The following is a 20,501-nucleotide window of genomic DNA, read 5'->3' as shown; positions in this document are numbered from 1 at the left end:
ACTGAAAACAGGAGGATTGCATCCAGTATCCATGTGGAATCTAAGCCCCCTCTTGACAAAGATGTGGAATGGACACAACCAATCCAAGGTCCACAGGATGGAGGAATAGAGTATGGATTAGAGTGGACTTACTGATATTCTATTCATGAACTATTGTGATTAGTAATCGAAGAAAATGTGGCATTGGTGTGGAGAAAGTGGCCATAGTGGCTGCTAGGTGTGGGGAATGGGAGGAAGGGATGAGATGTGGAGGCATTTTCGGGAATTGGAGTTGTCCTGGGTGGTGCTGCAGGGACAATTAATGGACATTTTATGTCCTCCCATGGCCCACTGGATGGAATATGGGAGAGTGTGGGCTATGATGTGGACCATTGACCATGAGGTGCAGGGATGCTCAGAGATGTATTCACCAAATGCAATGAATGTCTCATGATGATGGAGGAGAATGTTGCTATGGGGGGAGTAGTGGGGTGAGGGGGGTGGGGGGTATATGGGGACCTCATTTCTTGAATGTAATATTTAAAAAAATGAATTAAAAATAAAAAAATTTAAAAACCAAATTTTCTATATCTACAAGAAAGAATATTACCATTTCAAAGACCTCTATGCTGTTTAACCACTATTAAAAATTTACTTTCTATCCTTTGCTTCTGTTTTCAAATTTATTTTTTAGAGAAGCTTTAGATTACATGTTACATAAAAAATATATGTCCCACCCCTCCCCCATCCTTTGCTTCATCATTAAATTGTATATTTTTGAGTCCTATACAACACTGTCACGTTGCATATATTCTATGATTTTCTTTTTTCATTTGACATTATGGTTTTGAGATTTGTCCATGATTATGAGTGCTATTTCATTCATTTCCTTTTGATAACTATTCTACACATTTAATAATACTAACCCTATCTACCCACGGCTATGACACAGCTTTCCATTTATTCAAGCTTTCTTTTACCTCCTTCAGTAGCTTTTTACATTTTTCTTCATAAACTCTTGCATTTCTTTAATTCGATTTATTTCTAGATATCTTATCTTTCCTATTGCTTTTGTCAAGTGCTCCTCTCCCTCCCCTCTCTCGAGAACTTGGCATACATTAAAAGATTAACAAAAGAGATTTTACCACGCCTGACAATTTCCTAACTCTCCGCGTTCCAAATGCCTCCAACTAATTTCTGACCACTGTTGGACCCGTAGGTCCAACTGCGCGAAACCTTTCTCAAGAGCGCTGAAAAAGTCTCGCTTCGCCGCGAGGCGGAGCCAGTACGCGCCGACGTCAAGCGCACGCAGCCCCTCCGAGGCTAGGGGAGGGCGGGGCCGGCAGGGGGACCTGCCGCTGGAGGAGCAGCGGCCCGAGCCGGGGCTATGGCGAAGCTGCTGAGCTGCGTCCTAGGCCCCCGGCTCTACAAAATCTACCGCGAGAGGGACTCCGAGAGGGCCCCGTCCGGGGTCTCTGAGACGCCAACTTCAGTCACCGGCCCCTCCTCCAGCTCCTGGGTGAGTCGAGTTACCCCCCGATCAAAAACATGGTACGCTCCAAACCCCTTTGCGGCCTTTGATCCCTAGAAGGGCCCATTGTCGGAAATAGGGGGAGCCCGTTTGTCAAACCGGTCGTCCTCAAAGTCCGCGGTCTTTGTGCTTCCTGGGTTACAGTCACGCCTATGGAGTGGCGGTCTCCCTTCTTTATCGCTCTTAGCGCGCCGCTTTCTCTTCCCGACCACCACTCCTTGATGTTTCCTCTCCGCGGCCCTCCACCCTGTCTGTTGTGGTTCATGCCGGTCCCAATAGATTCTTAAACCCTGGAAGAGCCCCTGCCCGGATTGGAGAGCTGATTTCACGGATTTTGCCGTAAAGCTCCCAATTTCTGCCTCCTCAGTGCCTCTTGGTGATTTACCCGGCCCCGTTTTATCTTTGCTCTACCCTGGCCTTGAATTTCAAAATGACTTCGTCAGCCTCTTGTGTATCCGCCCCCCAGCCCAGGCTGGAGACCCCATTCATTGCATTCATGAAAACTGGGGGTTGTGGTAGGCTGTGTCCCATTTTATTGGCAGTCCCAGATTATGTTTACCGTCCCCTACAAACTGCTTGCCCCAAACCACTTCTTCCCCATGGTCTGTCTCTTGCCTAATCAATGTGCTCTTATTTCCGAGGCCCTTAAAATGGCCATGGTGGCTCTCCCCTATTCCTTAATGCCTCTTCCTTATATGCACACGCCCACAACCCATTTGAAACTGGGTTGTGAAAAAGGAAACAGTCATCCTATGCTGCTTTCACTTTGCTTCCAAGTCCAGCTCCCTGCACTTGCCCTGGGGTGGGAAATCAGCCTGGGGCGGGGTGGGGAAGAGGGACTTCGGTGGGCACCAGATGAGGGGCTTTGCTGCAGAGAGAGTCTTGGAGGCTGGAAACAGAGGACACACATCTGGGCTTCGGAACGGGATGGGGAAGCATCTGCCAACGGCAGGGTCCTTACTTAACGAGCCCCTCTGTTTTTGCAGGATACCTACTATCAGCCCCGTGCCCTGGAGAAACATGCCGACAGCATCCTGGCACTGGTATGTCAGCCCTGGCACCTGGGACTCCCTGCATCTTTCCAGCCCCAGCTGCCTTCTTGGACTTATTCCTCAGCCTGGAAGCAGGCATGTCCTTGGTGGGGGGCAGGGGGGCAGTGCTCCAGGCTCTGCAGCAGACCTCTCCAGCACATCCACATCCACACGGTCAAGCACGCACACTTGATGCGCCCCTTCGGTATGTAGCGTTGCTTTCTCTGGGGCAGCCTGAGCCACAGGGAAAGCATGTTTACTCTTGGGACCATCTGCAGGTGCTAAGTTCTGCAGTCCCCAGTGACTTGTCCTCCCTGGCAACTAGCTTCTTTGGCTGCACAGGCAGCTGTTCTCTTTGGCAGGGTTCCTATGGCAACATTTGCGCATCTCTTGGGGACCAGGTCAGGGCTGTCCTGAGCAGGGCCAGTTGAGAAAGCGTGACTGACTGGAGTAGAAAGAGAGGCTGGTCTATAAATGTGTTGAAATTATGCCTGGTGATGACTTGGGGAAGAACACTGAACCTGTACCTGGTTTTGCCAGCCTCTATTATGCTCTGATGCCTTGCACCTACTGTGTGCATGAGGTCAGGCACGCAATAGGTCCTCGATAGGATATCCCTCAGTTTACCCACAACCTTGTTCAGAGCCTAGACCTGGAGATGGCAGACCCGTGCGTGCGCACGCGTGTATTGATTGCCCCTCCCCGTGTCTCTGCTGCAGGCTTCAGTCTTCTGGTCCATCTCTTATTACTCCTCTCCCTTCGCCTTCTTCTACTTGTACAGGAAAGGTTAGTGCGGTCTCAGAGGTGGTGGGGAAAGAAGCGGGCAGGGGGGTGGAAGATGAGCTGGCCCCCTGAAGAGGAAAGGGCCTGTGAACATGGCTTGGTCTCCCGAGTCCACCGGGCACCTTCTTTCTCTGAGGGTGTGGCCATCCCAAAGAGAGGGCTGTGGGGGAGGCGGTGGGGGAGGCGGGCTGGCCTGGGGGAGGAGCCGGGGGACGGCGCGGGAGAGCTCCTCAAGTGGTGGCGCTCCCTTCGCTCCCTTCGCAGGTTACCTGAGCCTGTCCAAGGTGGTGCCTTTCTGTCACTATGCTGGGACGCTGCTGCTGCTGCTGGCGGGCGTGGCCTGCCTCCGAGGTAGGTGGATAGGTGGAGGGGCTCCGGGAAGCAGGTATTCAGTACCGCCAGCAAACGCAGTTTTTGGTTCTAGGCCCCGAGGGGTTATAACTGAGAGCGGTCTAAGGTGTGGTCTTTTCCTTAAAGGGCATTAGTTGTAAATATGAGAAAAATAATTAACAGAAAAGTTTGCCATTGTCTAGAAAGGATACGTGTGCTCTCCAACCCAACAGTTCTACTCTTACAACTTTGTATACCAGAGAAACTCCTGCACACGTGTGAAAAATAGGTACGTCTGAGAATACAGCGTACAGCACTGTTTGTGATAACCTTAATCCGGAAACCACTCCGAATGGCCACATGAATAGGAGGCTGGGTAAATGTATTATGTGGTATGGTCATAAACGACAGAATACTCTACAACATTGCCAATGAACAGACTATAGCTGCACCCACCAAAGCAGACAGATCTCACAAACGCAATGTTAGAAAAGAAGCAGGCCACAAAATAACTTAGGCAGTATGTTTCCGTTTATCTAAAGTTCCAAAGGGGCACAAATGGAAGCGGATGTGACTCAAGCGGTTGAGTGCCTGCTTCCCACTGAGGAGGTCTTGGGTTTAGTTCCCAGTGCCTCCTGAAAAAAAAAAACAAGCAAACAAATGAAAAACCAACTCAGGGGAGCCGATGTGGCTCTGCGGTTTAGCGCCGGCTTCCCACATACGAGGTCCGGGGTTCCATATCTGACCACTAAACAAGCAAATGTAAGTTGTGAAGCCCTGAAGAAATTCAAGGGCATAGTTATCTTGAAGGTCAGAAGAGTGATTGTGGTGGAGGGTGGTGCAGGAGGAGGGGATAGGATGAGGGGGCCCCCGGGGCGGTGGCTTTGTCCTCACTCTTGATCTGAGTGGCAGTCCCTTGAATGGTTGCTTTGAATTTTTTATTGCAAATGTATGTTTTATGTACGCATGTTATAGCTTACAATTAAAAACAGAAAGAGACAAAACAAATCATTGGCCCTGGTGGATGCGTATGATGAGAGCCAGGTGAGGGGAGCGTAGAGCGGTGGCCGTGAGGTCGGGGCTAGGTGGGCGCGCTTGGGTCCGCCCAGGCTGAGCACCCTCTGCCTGCAGCCTTGAGCCCCCCAACTGTGAGGGGCTGGGCCCCCTCCTCAGAGAGGCCTCCCCTGACCACCCCCTCTAAAATCAGCTCCCCCTACTCGGTTTCTTTTTTTTTCTTGTCCATATTTTTCTACTTTTTAAAAAGTACTTTTTTGGAATGCGACCATGATTTCATGGAATCTAAGCTGCCATCAATTGTAAAACTCATGCTGATCTCAAAAGTTTGCAAGTGTGAAAAAAAATAGGCATTTTACAACCTACAAAACACACTAAGCATCTATAAACACTATCTAGCATTAGTTTGCGTGTTTTCCATTTTGGCGTGAATGGCATCGATTCATAGAAGTCATTCCGCAGCTGGCTTCATTTTCTCAGCATGGCGTTTGGGCTCTGCCCTTGACGGTGCAGCGTTCTTGTTCGCTCTGGTTGTATTTTCTTTCATTATCCTCTCATGGTTGTTTATTGGCTCGTCCCACCCCCACCAACATGCCGCCTCTGAGGGGGCCGGGATCGTGGGGTCCTCGTTGCCTACAGGGTCTCCCGGGTGTAGGACGTGGCCCGGCACGTGACACCCGCCAGGGCGAGGGAGGAGAGAAGTCAGGATTTGCGGCTCCTCGGCAGTGGAGGGAAGGGAGATTGGTCATCAAGGGGCGAATGGCGAGAGGAAAGGAGCTAAGCCTGAGGGCGGTGGAAAGGAGGCAGGGGAGGGCCCAGTGGTCCAGGCAGCTTCCGAGGATGCCGGGAAGTGTGGAGCAGCACAGCCGAAGAGAATGCGGACTGAGCAAGGGTGCTTGGATTCAACAAGGAAGCAATTGCGGGCAAGAGCGAGAGACTGTGAAACCCCTTTTCAAGGGGTTGAAGACCAGTGATTATACAACGCAAACATCAGAGGAGGGAGGTGGTGAAAGGAAGGGAAATCTGATGTTAGCAAAGCATGGTAGAGCCATGTGACTGTAAGCTGGGGCGCAGGAACATTCTGGAAGGTGGAAGGCTGGGAGTCCAAAGAAACAGCCTGAAGAGGCTGGCAGGCGGGGGACCCTGTGGGCCAGTCCCTGACTGGAGGAAGAGGGTCTCCTGTTTCCCCAGGTCCCAGGCCCTCAGGTCCTTTTTCTCTCACTTCTCTTTGCCCACACCCCCTGTTCTCCTCCTAAAACATGGGCATCCTGCTTCCCGGCTTTCCCAGCACCGTTCCTTTCCCCCTCCTGCCAGGCATTGGCCGCTGGACCAACCCCCAGTACCGGCAGTTCATCACTATCTTGGAAGCAACACACAGGAACCAGTCCGTGGAGAACAAGGTGAGAGGCTCTGGGAGAGGTGCCCACAGGTGCCCTGGCAGCAGCTTTCGCAGCCGCCTCCCAGGGCACCAGGCACCGGCTCGGCCAGGAGGAGGTGTGTTTTGCCACCCACTGCCCAGAGCGCTTGCTTGCACGTTGCTGTATCCCTTCTCCCTTCTATAAAGGAACTGTCCACCCGAGGAATTTTTCTACTTCTGATTGAAGGTTCTGTAGAACAATCTTCCACCCTGCCACCCTCCATTCACAAGAGTTGTCTAAACGTAGAAAGGAATGTTTCTCCCATGGGAGCTTTCTCTCTGTCACGGTAACTCTGTAGAAATGCCGTGCTCAGCTTGTTCAGGGAGGGCACGAGATGGACAGGTGTGTCCACTCCTGTGCCTGGGAGCACAGCGGGGAGGAAAGCCGGGCCGCTGTGCCCTTGGAGTTGTGCCAGGCCAGCTGGCGCTGGAGCGAGATTGTCTTTGAGAAGGTGCTGGGGGCCCCCATAAAGCTCTTTCCTGTCCTGAGGGGGTTTCTGGGATCAAACACATAGGATAGCCGTCTCCCGTCACTGGGCGCTCCACGCCACCGTTTATGGAGCTGCGTGATGATGCTCCGTGCCACGCCACGTCCCAGGCTGTCCGCGGTCCTCGCCGCAATGGTGTGAGATGGCCTCCCTGCTCCCACCTAGACCAGAGGAAACGGAGGCAGAGAGAGGCTAAGTGGGCCACAGAGCTGGGAGTGGCCGAGTCTGGGTTCAAGTGCAGGTCTGTGCCAAACCTGCCTGAAACACGGCCTTCTTCCTTCTGTTCTGGTTTGCCATTTTTACTTTTGAACAGTTTTTCTATTGCTCGCTCGCTCTCTCGGTCAAGTTATTTTTGAAACCGTCAAAAATTTTGTCTGGCAGAAAATGAGAACCACCCTCATGATAGGGAGCCGGGAGTCCGGGGACGGGGAGGGACGCGGGAGCGCGGGCACTGCCCTGCTGCCCTCACGAGGGCGCAGGGGCTCCCGGGGGCGCGGGCGCCTGTGTGGCAGCTCGGGCCCAGGGCTGCCGCGTGGAGGGGGCGGGGAGAGCGTCATGGGGGCCCACTGTGGGCGTGGCTCTCCCACCTCTCATCCTCGCCCCACCTTGGGACCCTTGGTCCCAGCCCTCCACCGCAGCACCTGTAAGGGACCCAGGCACAGCAGGGCTGCCCACCCCAGCCCCCAGCCCACCCGTCCTTCATCTCCAGCACCTCCAGCTGCCCTCGCAGGGTGGTCAGCTGGAGGGTTTTGGAGGAGCGCGGAGTGTTAGTCTGCTCACCTAGACCTAATGGGACCGCTTCCTTGCCTGGTTTTTCTGGCCACGGCAGAGCTTTCTCACGTGGCTGGGGAGGGTGGTGACCTCTGCTTGGTCACCCCTGATGGGTGGGGCCGGCACACTGGACGGCAGCGGTGCTGAGGGGGGTCCGTGGGCCTCCCCGACTACTCAGTTCCCGCTCCCCCCTACCCTCTCTCTCCGCGCCCTCCCCAGAGGCAGCTCGCCTGCTACAACTTTGACTTCAGGAGCTGGCCGGTGGACTTCCACTGGGAAGAGCCCAGCAGCCGGTGAGGCCGCGCCTCTGCACTCGCGCCCTGGAACTCTCCCGCCCCTCCCCACCCTGTCCCGCACCCCTGCTGCCCGCCGGCCCGAGCCTCTAGCCTCGTCCCTCGGCCGGCTCCTCGTTCCCCGACCCCACTGTCCTCCGGGTGTCAGGCTCCGGCTGCTGTCCTGACCCCACCTCCCTGCGTCTTTCCCTTCCTCAGCAAGGAGTCCCGAGGGGGCCCTTCCCGCTCGGGGGTGGCCCTGCTGCGCCCAGAGCCCCTGCACCGCGGGGCCGCGGACACCCTCCTCAGCAGGGTCAAGAAGCTGCCCTGTCAGATCACCAGGTGGGAAGGGATGGCGGCCGGCTGGGGTGGGGGCAGGTGGCGAGGCGTGGACACGGGGGCACGGGTGCGGGCACGTGGGCACGGGGGCAAGGCGCGGCACGGGGGCACGGGTACGGGCACGGGGGCCAGGCGTGGGCACGTGGGCATGGGCACGGGCACGTGGGCAAGGCGCGGGCACAGGGGCCAGGCGTGGGCACGTAGGCACGGGTGCGGGCACGGGGGCATGGGCGCAGGCACGGGAGCAAGGGCGTGGGCACGTGGGCAAGGCGCGGGCACGTGGGCAAGGGCATGGGCACAGGGGCCAAGGGCGCAGGCACGGGGACCAAGGCGCAGGCACGTGGGCAAGGCGCCGGCACTTGGGCAAGGGCGTGGGCTCATGGGCAAGGGCGTGGGCACGTGCCCGCACAGCATGTACGTCGTCGGCAGGACAGTTGTTCTCACCCAGTTATGTGCAAAGGAAAGAGGCTGGGAGAGGTCCAGAGCCCCCCGGGCCTGCAGGAAGAGCCGCAATACTGAACAGTATTGTCTGATGTGAATGCCCTTTTTTTAAGAAATTGTGGTAACATCTGCAACGTAACGTTTCCCATTTTAACCCCCTTCAAGTATGCAGTTCAGTGCCGTTAGTCACGCTGGCAGTGTTGTGCTGCCACCACCACCTCCTACCAGAACCTTCCCGCCCCGAGGTGGAAGCCCTGTCCTGTTCAAAGCTGGTTCTAGGGGCTGAGAGGGAGGGCCCTGGGCTGCACGGGAGCAGGTGTCCTCAGCCGCGTGCCGCCCTGGCCCGGGGCTGCTGGTCCTCCCACGTCGAGCTCCAGGCCCCTCCCGCCTGGGTTTCTGCCCGAGTGAGCAACCTGCGGCCTAGAGGGCTGTTGCGGTGAAGTGTGGCGACATGCCTGCAGGGCTCCCGCCTGGCCTGGCCCCCAGAGTATGTGGTGGAGCCCACGTTCCCTTAGTTGCGGGCCCGGGTGGTGTCGGGAATGTCAGCGGCGCCCATCCGTGTCTTCGGTGGAGCAGGTGGTGGGAACCTCTCATGCAGGGTAGCGGGCGGGCTCCAGGACACCAGGGGCGGCGTGGACGGGTTGACCGTGCTGACGGAGCCGAGGGGCGAGCCGCATTGGGTCGGGAGGGGGACGCCGGGCGGGCTTGCACAGGGCTGTTTGGGGGACGAGCTGGCTCATCATCCTTTTCCGAAGCAGCGCCTGCGGCGTGCTGTCTGTCTAGACGAGTACACCTGTCCAGCAAATACTTACGAAGCCCTTAGCCTGCGCCAGGCTCTGGGCACCCACGACGTGGCGGGTATTGGGGATACCGCAGGCAACCAAACAGCCAGGCCCTGTCCCGAGGGCGGCTGCAGTCTGGTGTGTGGTATTCACGTTACACATCTTGACCCATGAGTGAATCTTGAAGTCAATTCTTTGAAACACAACCATTGTTTTTTTTTTTTTTACAAGTATTGTTTATTTGAGGGACTTTTAATATGCTGCATTTATACGTTGACAATAACACATTTGATTTTATTATTTGTTGTATACAGAAAATGTAATCTCATAAAACTTTCACTTCAGCACTATATATACATATGCGTGCAGTCGGCCACTATATAAAATTTGTATCTTGCAAAGGTTGCGGTGAAAAAAAAAAAAAAGTTCAAAGATTAAGTCCTGTAAGAGGAAAGCAGAGCTCTGGAGGCCAAGGGTACAGCAGGCCCCAGCGCCTGCAGATGGGAGGCCCCCCGGCCCCCCGGGGCTGGGGCCCCTAACCCCGAGCTCCCCGCAGCTACCTGGTGGCGCACACGCTGGGGCGCCGCATGCTGTACCCAGGCTCCGTGTACCTGCTCCAGAAGGCACTCATGCCCGTGCTGCTGCAGGGCCAGGCCCGGCTGGTGGAGGAGGTGAGGCCCCCCGCCCGCGCGCCCCCTCCCCTGCCCCGTGCGCCCCCACCCCATGGGGTGTGGCCCTCCTGTCCCCTGCGACCGGCAGGCCGTTGCATTTCCCCCACCAGTACAACGGGCGCCGGGCAAAGCTGCTGGCCTGTGACGCCAACGAGATCGACACGATGTTTGTGGACCGGCGGGGGACGGCCGAGCCCCAGGGACAGAAGCTGGTGAGAGGGAGCAGGGCGCCCTGGGGCGGAGTCTGGAGGGCAGCGGAGCTTCCGGGACCCCAGTTCTACAGTAGCCCTGGCAGTCAGCGCCCCCCCAGAGACCTCTTGGTGTAGGAACAGAGACGAACAAAGTAGGAGTTACAAAAGGGAAACGATCCGCGGTCCCAGCAGAGGGGCCCGGGCCGGGCGGCCTGGCAGGTCAGCTCCCGGCAGCGCCCTTCCTCCAGGACCGAGGCCCAGCCTGCGCGCCCCGCCCTGCGTAGCATTTCTGTGGACCCCGGGGAATGAGAAGTTTCTGTGCCTCTGCCCTGCCCCTTGGGGGCTGCCCTCCCTGCCTGGAGGATTGTTAGGCCCTGCTGAGCTTGTCCCGGGCTCTGGCCCACCCCCTCCCCAGGTGATCTGCTGCGAGGGGAACGCAGGGTTCTACGAGGTGGGCTGCGTCTCCACACCGCTGGAAGGTAGGCCCTGCCCCAGGCCCCTTCCCCCCCCCCTTGCCCCCAGAACGCAGCATCTCCGCCCTCCCACCCTGCTGGGTCCTCCGCTTTCCCTGGGTGAGGCTTGAGCACCTCGCCTTGGGGAGAAACCCACTGCCCAGGAGCTCAGACCATCGTAGCCCCTCCCCTAGGCTCTGCCCCTCGCCCGCTCCTCCGTTCTGTCTCCCACGCGCACTCGCAGCCACGCCCTGTCCCTCTGCTCCCCACTTCTGGGAGAGCTTGGTATTAAGCTGGGCTCTGAGCGCACTGAAGCTGGGGTGCCCCCTGGTCCTTCTCCTTCCCCCAGGGTGGGGGCGGGTGGCCACGAGGCCTCACTCCGCCTCCCCCCGTGTTGCAGCTGGATACTCAGTCCTGGGCTGGAATCACCCCGGCTTTGCCGGGAGCACGGTGAGACCCTCTCTGGAATCCCTCCGTTCTCCTGAAATAGGGCTTGTCTTGCTCTGGTCTGCCTGGAGAGAGGAGGGAAGGGGGTGTCTATTTACGTGGGGGCCTCCCCCCGTGACCAGGGTGCGGAGGGGAGAGGCTTCGGGAGCCGCGGCCCCGGAGGCGTGTGGGGCAGGAGGTCTGAAGTGGGTCTGGTTCTAAATGTGTTTTCTGGAGGAAGTGCGCCGTCCACGCCCTTTTCTTCTCCCGCTCTGATGCTGGTGGCTGCAGGAAGGGCCTGTGGCACTGGGAGGGCAGTGGGGGTGGGCCCTGGCCTTGGGCGCTGAGGCCCCGCTGCGGGGCGCAGGGAGGGGGTGGGCCCCAGCCTTGGGCGCTGAGGCCCCGCCGCCGGGCGCAGGGAGGGGGTGGGTGCTCCGGCCTTGGGTGCTGAGGCCCCGCCACTGCCCCTGCTGCAGGGAGGGGGTGGGCGCCGGCCTTGGGCGCTGAGGCCAAGCCGCCAGGCTCAGGGAGGGGGTGGGCGCCGGCCTTGGGTGCTGACGCCCTACCGCTGGGTGCAGGGAGGGGGTGGGCGCACCGGCCTTGGGCGCTGACGCTGCACCACCGCCCCTGCTGCAGGGGGTGCCGTTCCCGCAGAACGAGGCCAACGCCATGGACGTGGTCATCCAGTTCGCCATCCACCGCCTGGGCTTCCAGCCCCAGGACATCGTCCTCTACGCCTGGTCCATCGGCGGCTTCACGGGTACCGGCCCGCCCCCTCCCCACGCCCTTCCCCACCCCCAGGAAGGGGGGCAGTGCCCTGGAGGCTCGGGAGTGGGGTTGGGACCCTGCGGCGAGACAGAGGCGAGTGCTCTGGGGGCCTGGGGACGGCTGTCTCTGGCACACCTGGCATTTCCTTCCACCCTCGTGCCTGATCCTTCAACAGAAGTAGCCCAGAGTCGTGGGTGGGGAGACGAGGGAGAGTGAGGGTCTCCTCCGGGAGCTGCTCTCTCCGTCCTCTCCAGGCGGTGCCCGCCGAGTGCAGGGACGGCTTGAGCAGAGACCTGAGGACGAGCTGGGGGGAGGGAGGGGTGGCTGCAGGACCAGGGGGCGGGGCAGGAGGGGCCAGGAGCCCCTCGTCCTCAGCCCTTCACCCGGCCTGCTCCCAGCCACGTGGGCAGCCATGTCCTACCCAGACATCAGTGCCGTGGTCCTGGACGCCTCCTTCGATGACCTGGTGCCCTTGGCCTTGAAGGTCATGCCGGATAGCTGGAGTGAGTGCGGCTCCCGGCCTGCCCCGCGGCGGGGGGGTCGGGGGCTGGACCTGGGGGTGTCCTGAGTGCAGGCGGTTCCCTTTCCCCGGGGCGGCTCCGTTCTCCCGGCGGGAGCAGTGGGCACCGTTCCGCTGACAGAGACTTCACCTCTGACCTGCCGTCACTTCCTCTCACTGTAGGGGGCCTGGTGACCGGGACAGTGAGACAGCATCTCAATCTGAACAACGCGCAGCAGCTGTGCAGGTGAGGCGGGCCGGCGCCCCGCCCTGCGGAACTTAGCCCAAAGGTGCAAGTTGGCCGCCGGTCACGGCCCACACCCCAAGTGACCCTCCTCTACCCCAGGTGGCCTAAACCCTCCCCTGGGATCCCGGACGTCCCTGTGCTCTGGCAACCAGAGGGTTAACGCTTGCCCAGGCTTTGAGCAGATCCCTTCCCAGGTGTCAGCCTGCAGGGGAGGGAACCCCGCTCCCTCTGAGTGCGCCCTCCCCCCCAACTCTGTCCCCTCGGAAGGTTCCAGGGCCCGGTGCTGCTGATCCGGAGAACGAAGGACGAGATCATCACCACCACGTGAGCGCCCGGGGATCCCTGCCCTCCCACCTGTGCCCACCGGAAACCCGGGGGTCCAGAGCCTCCTCCCAGCCTCCAGTCCCTCCAGTGGGCCTTCCTGTCCCCCCAGGACTCCTGAGGACATCATGTCCAACCGAGGCAACGACCTCCTGCTGAAGCTGCTGCAGCATCGGTGAGAGCCAGGGTGTGCGCGCACGCGCGTGCGGGTGCCCAGCGGCCGCGGCTCGGGGCAGGAGTGGGGAGACCCCGTCCTGACTGCTCCCTGGGCTGCCTCTAGGTATCCCCGCGTGATGGCCGAGGACGGAGTCCAGGTGGTGAGGCAGTGGCTGGAGGCCTCCTCGCAGCTGGAGGAAGGTCAGAGGGGAGCCGGCGAGGCCTCTGGGGGGGTCCAGGAAGGCCGGGCTGCTGACGGCTCCCTCTCTCCCCTGACCAGCCTCGATTTACAGCCGATGGGAGGTGGAGGAGGACTGGTGCCTGTCTGTCCTCCGCTCCTACCAGGCCGAGCATGGGCCTGACTTCCCCTGGAGCGTGGGTAAGAGGCCCTGGGGCAGCAGAGGGGGCCGTGGCGGGCGGGCGGGGGGCCGCGGCGGGAGCCTGCGCTGGAACGCTCTCTCCGCAGGGGAAGACATGAGTGCGGACGGGAGGCGGCAGCTGGCTCTGTTTCTGGTGAGCGGAGGGGCGTCTGAATTGCCCGGGGGACCCGTGTCGGCCTCTGGGACGGGGGATGGAGGCACTGGCCGAGCAGCGGGCTCGAGGGTGGGGGGGCCGGGAGGGGGCCGGCAGCTGCTGCCGCGCCCGTGGCGTTGTGCTCCTCACCCGCCCCGGCCTCTCTCCTCAGGCTCGGAAGCATCTGCACAACTTTGAGGCCACCCACTGCACCCCACTCCCGGCCCAGAACTTCCAGATGCCCTGGCACCTCTAGGGACCATGCTGGGACTCCTTCTGGAGGAACGGGTGGGCGGGGCCCGAGGAAGGACCCTCTTGTTTGCGTTGCTGTTTTTAGTTGGCAGAAGCGGGCGCGTCCCACTTCTCCCTCTTCCTCTTGCACGTTTCCCCTCATCCGTCCAGTAGTACCCCCTCCCAACACACCCTGCATTAAGTGAATAGACCATTCCTAATACTTAATAAAAAGGTATTTTTTGTAGCAGCTGGTTAATGTGTGACTTCCCAGGTGTCTAGCAAGCCAGGGAGAGCTGTGGTCGGGGCCACCCCACCTCGACAGCTGTGCCCTTCTGTGCTGTTCCCCGGGCCCTTGGCCGTCACCTGGGGCCAGCCTCAGGCAGAGGCCCACCAAGCCTGCCGGCCCCTGGCGTGCCTGGCATTCTCTCCACCACTGCGCAGCCTCCCGCCAGCCTCCCCGCCTCTTCCTTCCTCAATCCTCCTGCAGGTCCAAGGCACCCAAGGAGCCCACAGTTGCCCACTCTTACTTAAAACTCACAGCACACTTGCTTGCACCCGGTTTCGCCTGCTCAGCTCCTCTACTGGTTTCCAGGTCCAACCTTCCTGGGTCCATCATCAGGACCCCAGTTTTCCTTGCTCTGTTTTTCCCGTGGGGAGTGAGGAATGGGCTGCTCCCATGTCTTGCACAGCAAACCTTGGGCCCCCTCTGCCTGTCATCACACCTCTCCTCACATCCTTTCGCAGTTCAACAAACACAGGGCCTGCCAGGGACGGAAAGCCAGTGCCACGGGCTCCCAGGCTCCCAGGCTCCCAGAGCCACACTGCATTTTAAAGAGCTTTGTGGAAAGAACAGTCTTAGTTGAATCTGGGAAAACTGGTAACTTCCTTCCTATTTCTGGTCTTTGGACCTCACAGAACGGCAGGAGTCCTTCTGCCCGTCGGTTTGTTGCCCAGTCACCGTCACTTGGAAGCTTCTCTTTTCCAATGACGCCCACCCCTGTGCCCAGGCCTCCCACCCTGGGCCCTGTTCTGAACGGGCCGTTGGCGTGGCCACAATGTCCTGACGCCCTCAAGGGTTCTTGGTGGGGCCCTGGGTCGTTCATGCCCCGGCGGGGAGCTCCTCTGGGGAGCCCAGGCCGAGACTCCTGCCCCAGCCCGCCAGCTCCTGACGGGGGCCCTCGTCAGCTGAGAGCACACCTGAAGTTGGGGGTCCGAGGAGGGGAGGGGGCCCAGCTCCAGACAGCTCCATCTCCGCAGAGGGCAGGTGGAGAGCTGCTCCTGGGCGCCTTCCCCTCTGCTATCCTAGCGAGCAACAGGGTGGGAGGCGCGCGGCCGTGCAGCCCTGGCGGCCCTGGGCCTTCTCCAACCAGCCCGCCGGCCCCTCGGGGAAGCCAGTCGCTTGTCCTTTCATCCATTTATTAGGGTTAGAGACCCCCCTTCTCTCATGGGGCCAGATCGCCTGTGGCCCCCTGGCCGTGGCGCTTGCAGCCCAGCCCACCCGCTTTGCTTCAGCACCGCGGGGACTCTCGGGGACCTCCCGTCCCGGGGGCGGGGTGCCCGGCGCGGACCCTCCGCGGCGTTACCGTTCCAACGGCCCGCCTTGCACCCCAGGATAGTCTTCATCCGACCTGCCACCCCGACAACCAGACTTACTGCCGAGTGGACAAAACGGGCGGGATAGACGACTCCGCGGCCGTGCTCCCTCCCAGAAAGCCTGGCCCAGCCGGGCCCGCGCGCTGGGGACCACCGCGCCCCGGGAGCCGCCCGGCTCCGCAGCCCGCAGGGCTCGGCCCCGCTCGGGAGGGCCTCGGAGGGCGCCGCCACGTGCCCGCGCCCGCCCCGGCCCTCGTCTAGGGGCGCCCGCCTCTGCCCGCGCGGCCGTTGCCCAGGCGCCACCCCGGTTTTCCGCGCCCCTGACTCTTCTCCAGGACAGCCGAGGATTCGCTCAGACCCAGACCCCGGCGGGCGCAGGGCGCAGGGCGCAGGGCGCAGGGCGCAGGGCGCAGGGCGCAGGGCGCCACCTTCGTGTCTTCTCCCTCCCCTGCCGCCTCGCCGGGTCCGCCCCGCGCGCCATCCTCGCTCCCCGGACACCGGAGGCACCCCCCGCCCTGGGGCAGGGGCTGCCGTGCCCACCGGCCCTCGGGGTGGCGGCGGCGCAGGCCCAGGCCACGCGGGCTCCCCCGAGCGCCCCCTCTGGGAGCTGCGCCTGCCCTAGGGGATGGCGGGGGGCGGTGGGGGCCCGGCTCCCCGGCCCGGCGGAGCGAGGAGTCCCGGGTTCCTTCCTTCTTGGCCAGGGCTCGCCCCCGCGCCCTCCGGGGCGCTCTGAGGCGCAGCGAGGCGCGGAGAGCGAACGCGCGGTGCCGGGGCGGTGGGAGCGACACCCGACCCACGGAGCTGGGGCGGAAGGCGGGGGAGGCGCTGCGTGCCGGAGCCCCAGGCGGGCACCCAGCGGAGGCGCGGGTCACTGGGGGCCGGGGGTCCTTGCTTCTGGATTTCTGACAGTGGCACAGTTTCCCCACCACCAGCCCCTTGTGCAAGCCTGTCCCCTCTTCTCTCACCCCACATCCAGAGTGACACCAAATCTGTCCCGTCTTCCTTCTAAATTTATCTCAGGTTTAGTCACCGCTTCCCCACCATCCTGCTAGGCCAGGCTGCCATCTCCTGACTAGACTCGGGAATAGCTGCCCAACTCGTTTCCCGGCCTCCGCAGCCACAGCGACCTTCTAGAGTCGGAAACCTGACAGCGGTCTCTGTGACATCCCTTTGGTCAGCGGTTTCCAGTGCCCTGGTGCTCCCCTGGCAGCACTCTCCCTCCCCTAGAGTATGGGATTTGGCACATGGTTGTATTCTCATCATCCGAGACCACGATTCAGTCAATGTCTGTTGAATTGCTATGAAAGAAAGTTCCCTCCTCGTTTCCGCGGTGCTGGGCCCCCGCCCCTCAGCCGGATGTCAGGCCTCGGGGTCTGTGGGTGGGGACGCCCTGAGCCTCTGGCTGTCCTGGCACTGGTTCCACCGCAGGTCAGTGTTGCCTCTCTCCTTCCTCTTGGCCACCTCTCTCCCACCAATATAAGACCACCCTGGGGGCCGGTGGGCAGACGTGTCTCATGGCAGGCCCTGAAAGTCGCCGGGGCCTGGGGCTCGGCCTCTGCAGCACCCCCCGCGCCCTGCGCCTGCCCTCCTTGCTAGTGCTGGTCACCACGAGCTCGGTGCTCGGTAAGTGGCTCCGGGGGGTCACAGGGGCTTCCTGGCCTGCTGCATGGGGAAATCCACAGACGCCAGGTGACTGGGTGCATCCGCCCAGGACACTCAGGTAAACCCGGGCAGGAGAGGCGTGGACTTGGCGGACCACCGCCTGGGGCTGCTGATGCTCGCCCTGAGGGAGAGGTCAGGGCCTGTCCCAGGGCTGTCTCGACAGTGTTGCCCGACTAGGGATCTCTTCAAAGCGGAATAGGGAGGGTTGGAGAAGGTGCCAGGGGACAGAACCAGGTCCCGCAGGGCAGAACAAGACTGAACCCAGCGTGACGGCTCTTCATTTGGCCGCAAACCACCTGCGCCTAGAAACAGGACTTGGAGTGTTTGCTCAGCCCTGCTGTACACCAAGGGCTCTGCGGGGTCCTGGGGACTCGCCGAAGCGTGGACTGGGCCTGCGACCAGAGGGGGAGGTGTATAGACGTGTAGTCGGGGAGGAGGAACAGAAAATGGAGGTTTTAGCTGACACAGTTTAATATGAGCCAGTCTAGTGATGGCACCAACGAAACCAAGAGTTTGGCATAGAAGCCTCCAGTCTGTGAGAGGCAGAAACTCTTCCTGCTTTGGTGTGTGCTCTTGTTTTCACTTCTGAATATCAGATCAAGACAGCATGCTCAAATGAGAGTGACCAGGATGGGAAGGAACTGGAAAACCAAGTCACAGAGGAAGAGCCGTCCCTGCAGGGATGCCCAAAGCTGGAATGGGCTGCCTCAGCCTAACCTGCGAACTTAGTGGCTTGCGGAATGCTGGGTACATATTGGCTCTCAAGAACATGAATGAATGGATGGATGGATGGATGGATGGCCTTGTTTCTGGTGGTATAAGAAGAGAATGGAGAACCGAAGCGATTTTAATGAATTAAGCTTCTGATGAAAGGCTAAACCCAATGACTTTAAACAATCGCTGATAACATAGTTTTCTGAGAAGGAGAGGTAGGGGTTGACCAGCCTGGAATCAGGTAGGCAGGGGTTTGGGTCAGTGCTCTTCTGTCTTCTAGGTAAGATTATTGCCAATCAGGGATACCTCCACCCACTCCAGCCCCCCAAATACCTGCGCTGCTATCGATGCCTCTTTGAGACCAAGGAGTTGGGGTGCCTCCTGGGATCTGACATCTGCCTGGTCCCATGGGGCAGCAGCTGCATCACTCTCCACATAAAGAACAGTAAGTTGCCTGCTCTCACTGTGGGCCCAGCCTCTTCCAAACCATCTGCCAGCCTCCTAGGCTTCACCCCAAGTCTTGTTCCGGGAACCCAAAGATAATAGTTCATTGCTTTCTTTCACTTTTTCTTTAGAGCCACTCCCTGTCTCCACTTCCACCCCGCTCCCCTCCTCAGCCTGCTGCTCAATGCACCCTCCTCACTGCCCTGAGCTGGCCATGCTCGTTACGTTTGGTCCTTAGCTGTCTTCCCACTTCATACACTCTCCCTGGAGTGGCTTCAACCAGCAGCCACATACTGCTTCCCCCCGAATCTGAACGTCCAGGCCAAATGTTCTGTAAGTCAAGTTGTCCTCTGGACTTCTCTGTCCATCTCCTTGTTCCTCAGGCCTGCTCTCCCACCTGATCCTCCCACCTGGAAGTTAACACACATACCGCTAGGCGCCAGGCACTGTTTTAAGCTCTTAACAACCTCTGAGGTCGGTATTATTGTTATCGTCTCCATTTTGCAGATGAGGAGGCAGAGATGCAGAAAGGTTCAAAATCCTGCTCACATCTCAAGAGGCGGAGCAGGATTTGTAGAGGCTCAGAGTTGTGCTCTTAGAACCCTCTGCACAAGGCTGACTTCGTTCAACTCCTTCATCATGCTTCCTAAGTTGCAGATACATAGATACAGTTCAAATACTAAAGTGTATACAAGGGTGGCAAAGAAGAGTCTCCTTCCTACTGCCCCCAATTCGTCTAGCTCCCATGTGTGCCAGCACATACCTACTCTTTTTAGTTTCTTGATTATCCTTTGAATGATCTGCTGTGCATCCAGCCTATGTAAATGTGTTGTTTACTCCGTGTTCGCCTCTTCCTCCATGCCCCCCAAAACAGTAGCAAGCCCTTGTTAGCACTGTCCTGCGTTTGTTTATTGGACCTAACGGCAGTGTTCCCTATCAGTTGTGAACAGCCCCCTTTGTTCCCTGGACCTCCTGCACAGCACTCTGTGACCTGGGCCCGGCCCGGCCAGCAGGGCAGCCCCCTGCGGAGGGTACTGAAGTCCTTTCCAGTTGGTCACTCTCTCAAGCAGGACAGCAGTGAACGTCCCTGTATCTGACTTCCTGGGCATGGGCACGAAGATTTTCTTCTTCTTCTAGATATCTAAAAACAGATAATCATATTATGCTTCTACTTTTGACTCATAAAAAATAAATAACACCTCCTCTCTGCCATCGACCTTCCAAGCCATCTTCCTTTTCTCACATGTTCCCGGGGGCTGGTTCTCCCACCTCACTCCTCAAGTGTCACTTCTGTCCCCAGCAGCCGTCACCGCATTCCGAGTGGCTCTCTCCCCACAGCCTTCTGTGGGGAACCAGCTGTTCCATGGCTGGAGACTCACTGAGCACCCCGACCCCTGCCCGATTCCAGGCACCTCTTCCTTTCGGGGGGTGAGGGGCAGGGGGTGGGGGTGGTGATGTGAGCCTGCGTGGAGGGAGGCTGAGGGGATCCAGGCCCCTGCCTGGAGACGCCCCATCACTGGCGCACCCTGCTCCCCAGGCAGTAAAGTTGACATCATGGTGAGTGACTGCCGCCACAAGGAGAAGATGAAGGACTGCTCATATACTCACTCCTCTCCTGTGTTTGGCTTCTGGATCTCCTCCCGATGCTGCTTCCTGGACCTCTGCAACGACCCTTGGAGCAGAGCTATCTATAATCCTTAGAGTGACTGCAGCGACCTTTTGAGTCAAATGCCACCCTCTTGACTCCCACCTGGGCTCAGCCAGGACAACTTCCAGCCCTCACCCCGGCCCTCCCTGCCTCCCTGCAGGGACCTAACCCGAGCCCTCTTGGCCGACACCACCCAACACCCCGATTCCTACTCAGACCTTTTCCATGGGCCCCTCTCCAGAGTTTTCTGGAGATTTCCCATCAGGGCCCCAGCCTGCGTGTCCTGCTCTCTTCTTCCTTGCGTGCTCCTTTGCCTCTTTGCTCCGCTCCCTTTTCTCCACCACAAGCCTCTCCCTCATCGAGCCCCAAGGTGTTCCTCCAAAATAAATCGGTGTGCAAACTGTTTGGCTTGCTGTCTCTTCAGGTGGCTATTGAAGGAGGTAGTCCTGCCCAAGGGCCCCACCGTGGGGGCAAGCAAGAGGCCCCCAGCCGTGCTGAGCTCTGCTTCCGTGCTGCCTCCAGGCCCCTGGTTGAGCTCTTGGCTCTAAAAGAGGGAGAGGAACTGGAAGCCCTCTGTGGCGGAGGCCAAAGGGCCTGGGGCACCCCCATGCTGTCAGGCCAGGGTGGTGTGGAGGAAGCAGGGCCTGGGGCACCCCCCATGCTGTCGGGCCAGGGTGGTGTGTGTGGGGGGGAGGGCCTGGGGCACCCCCATGCTGTCAGGCCAGGGTGGTATGGGGGGGAGGGCCTGGGGCACCCCATGCTGTCGGGCCAGGGTGGTGTGGGG

At 59.8% G+C, this 20,501-nt stretch overlaps 2 protein-coding genes across 2 annotated transcripts; both read left to right on the top strand.

Moving 5' to 3' along the window:
• Positions 1 to 1,285: 1,285 nt before the first annotated feature.
• On the top strand, positions 1,286 to 13,900 carry ABHD16A (abhydrolase domain containing 16A, phospholipase). The gene is made up of 20 exons (XM_058306506.2): positions 1,286 to 1,498; positions 2,497 to 2,553; positions 3,261 to 3,327; positions 3,589 to 3,675; positions 5,983 to 6,068; positions 7,564 to 7,637; positions 7,836 to 7,958; positions 9,735 to 9,849; positions 9,960 to 10,061; positions 10,456 to 10,519; positions 10,893 to 10,942; positions 11,555 to 11,678; positions 12,085 to 12,189; positions 12,369 to 12,432; positions 12,700 to 12,756; positions 12,866 to 12,928; positions 13,034 to 13,110; positions 13,190 to 13,288; positions 13,376 to 13,422; positions 13,595 to 13,900. The coding sequence occupies exons 1-20, from the start codon at positions 1,367 to 1,369 to the stop codon at positions 13,676 to 13,678; spliced, it is 1,677 nt and encodes a 558-aa protein (XP_058162489.1). The 5' UTR covers positions 1,286 to 1,366; the 3' UTR covers positions 13,679 to 13,900.
• A 2,863-nt stretch (positions 13,901 to 16,763) lies between these two features.
• LY6G5C (lymphocyte antigen 6 family member G5C) lies at positions 16,764 to 19,770 on the top strand. The gene is made up of 3 exons (XM_058307681.1): positions 16,764 to 16,872; positions 17,906 to 18,070; positions 19,607 to 19,770. The coding sequence occupies exons 1-3, from the start codon at positions 16,764 to 16,766 to the stop codon at positions 19,768 to 19,770; spliced, it is 438 nt and encodes a 145-aa protein (XP_058163664.1).
• Positions 19,771 to 20,501: the final 731 nt, after the last annotated feature.

Source organism: Dasypus novemcinctus, chromosome 11, assembly GCF_030445035.2.
Source record: "Dasypus novemcinctus isolate mDasNov1 chromosome 11, mDasNov1.1.hap2, whole genome shotgun sequence".
NCBI classification, from domain to species: Eukaryota; Metazoa; Chordata; class Mammalia; order Cingulata; family Dasypodidae; genus Dasypus; species Dasypus novemcinctus.
The sequence above is the reverse complement of the archived record's forward strand: the minus strand, read 5'-3'. Positions and strand labels throughout refer to the sequence as shown.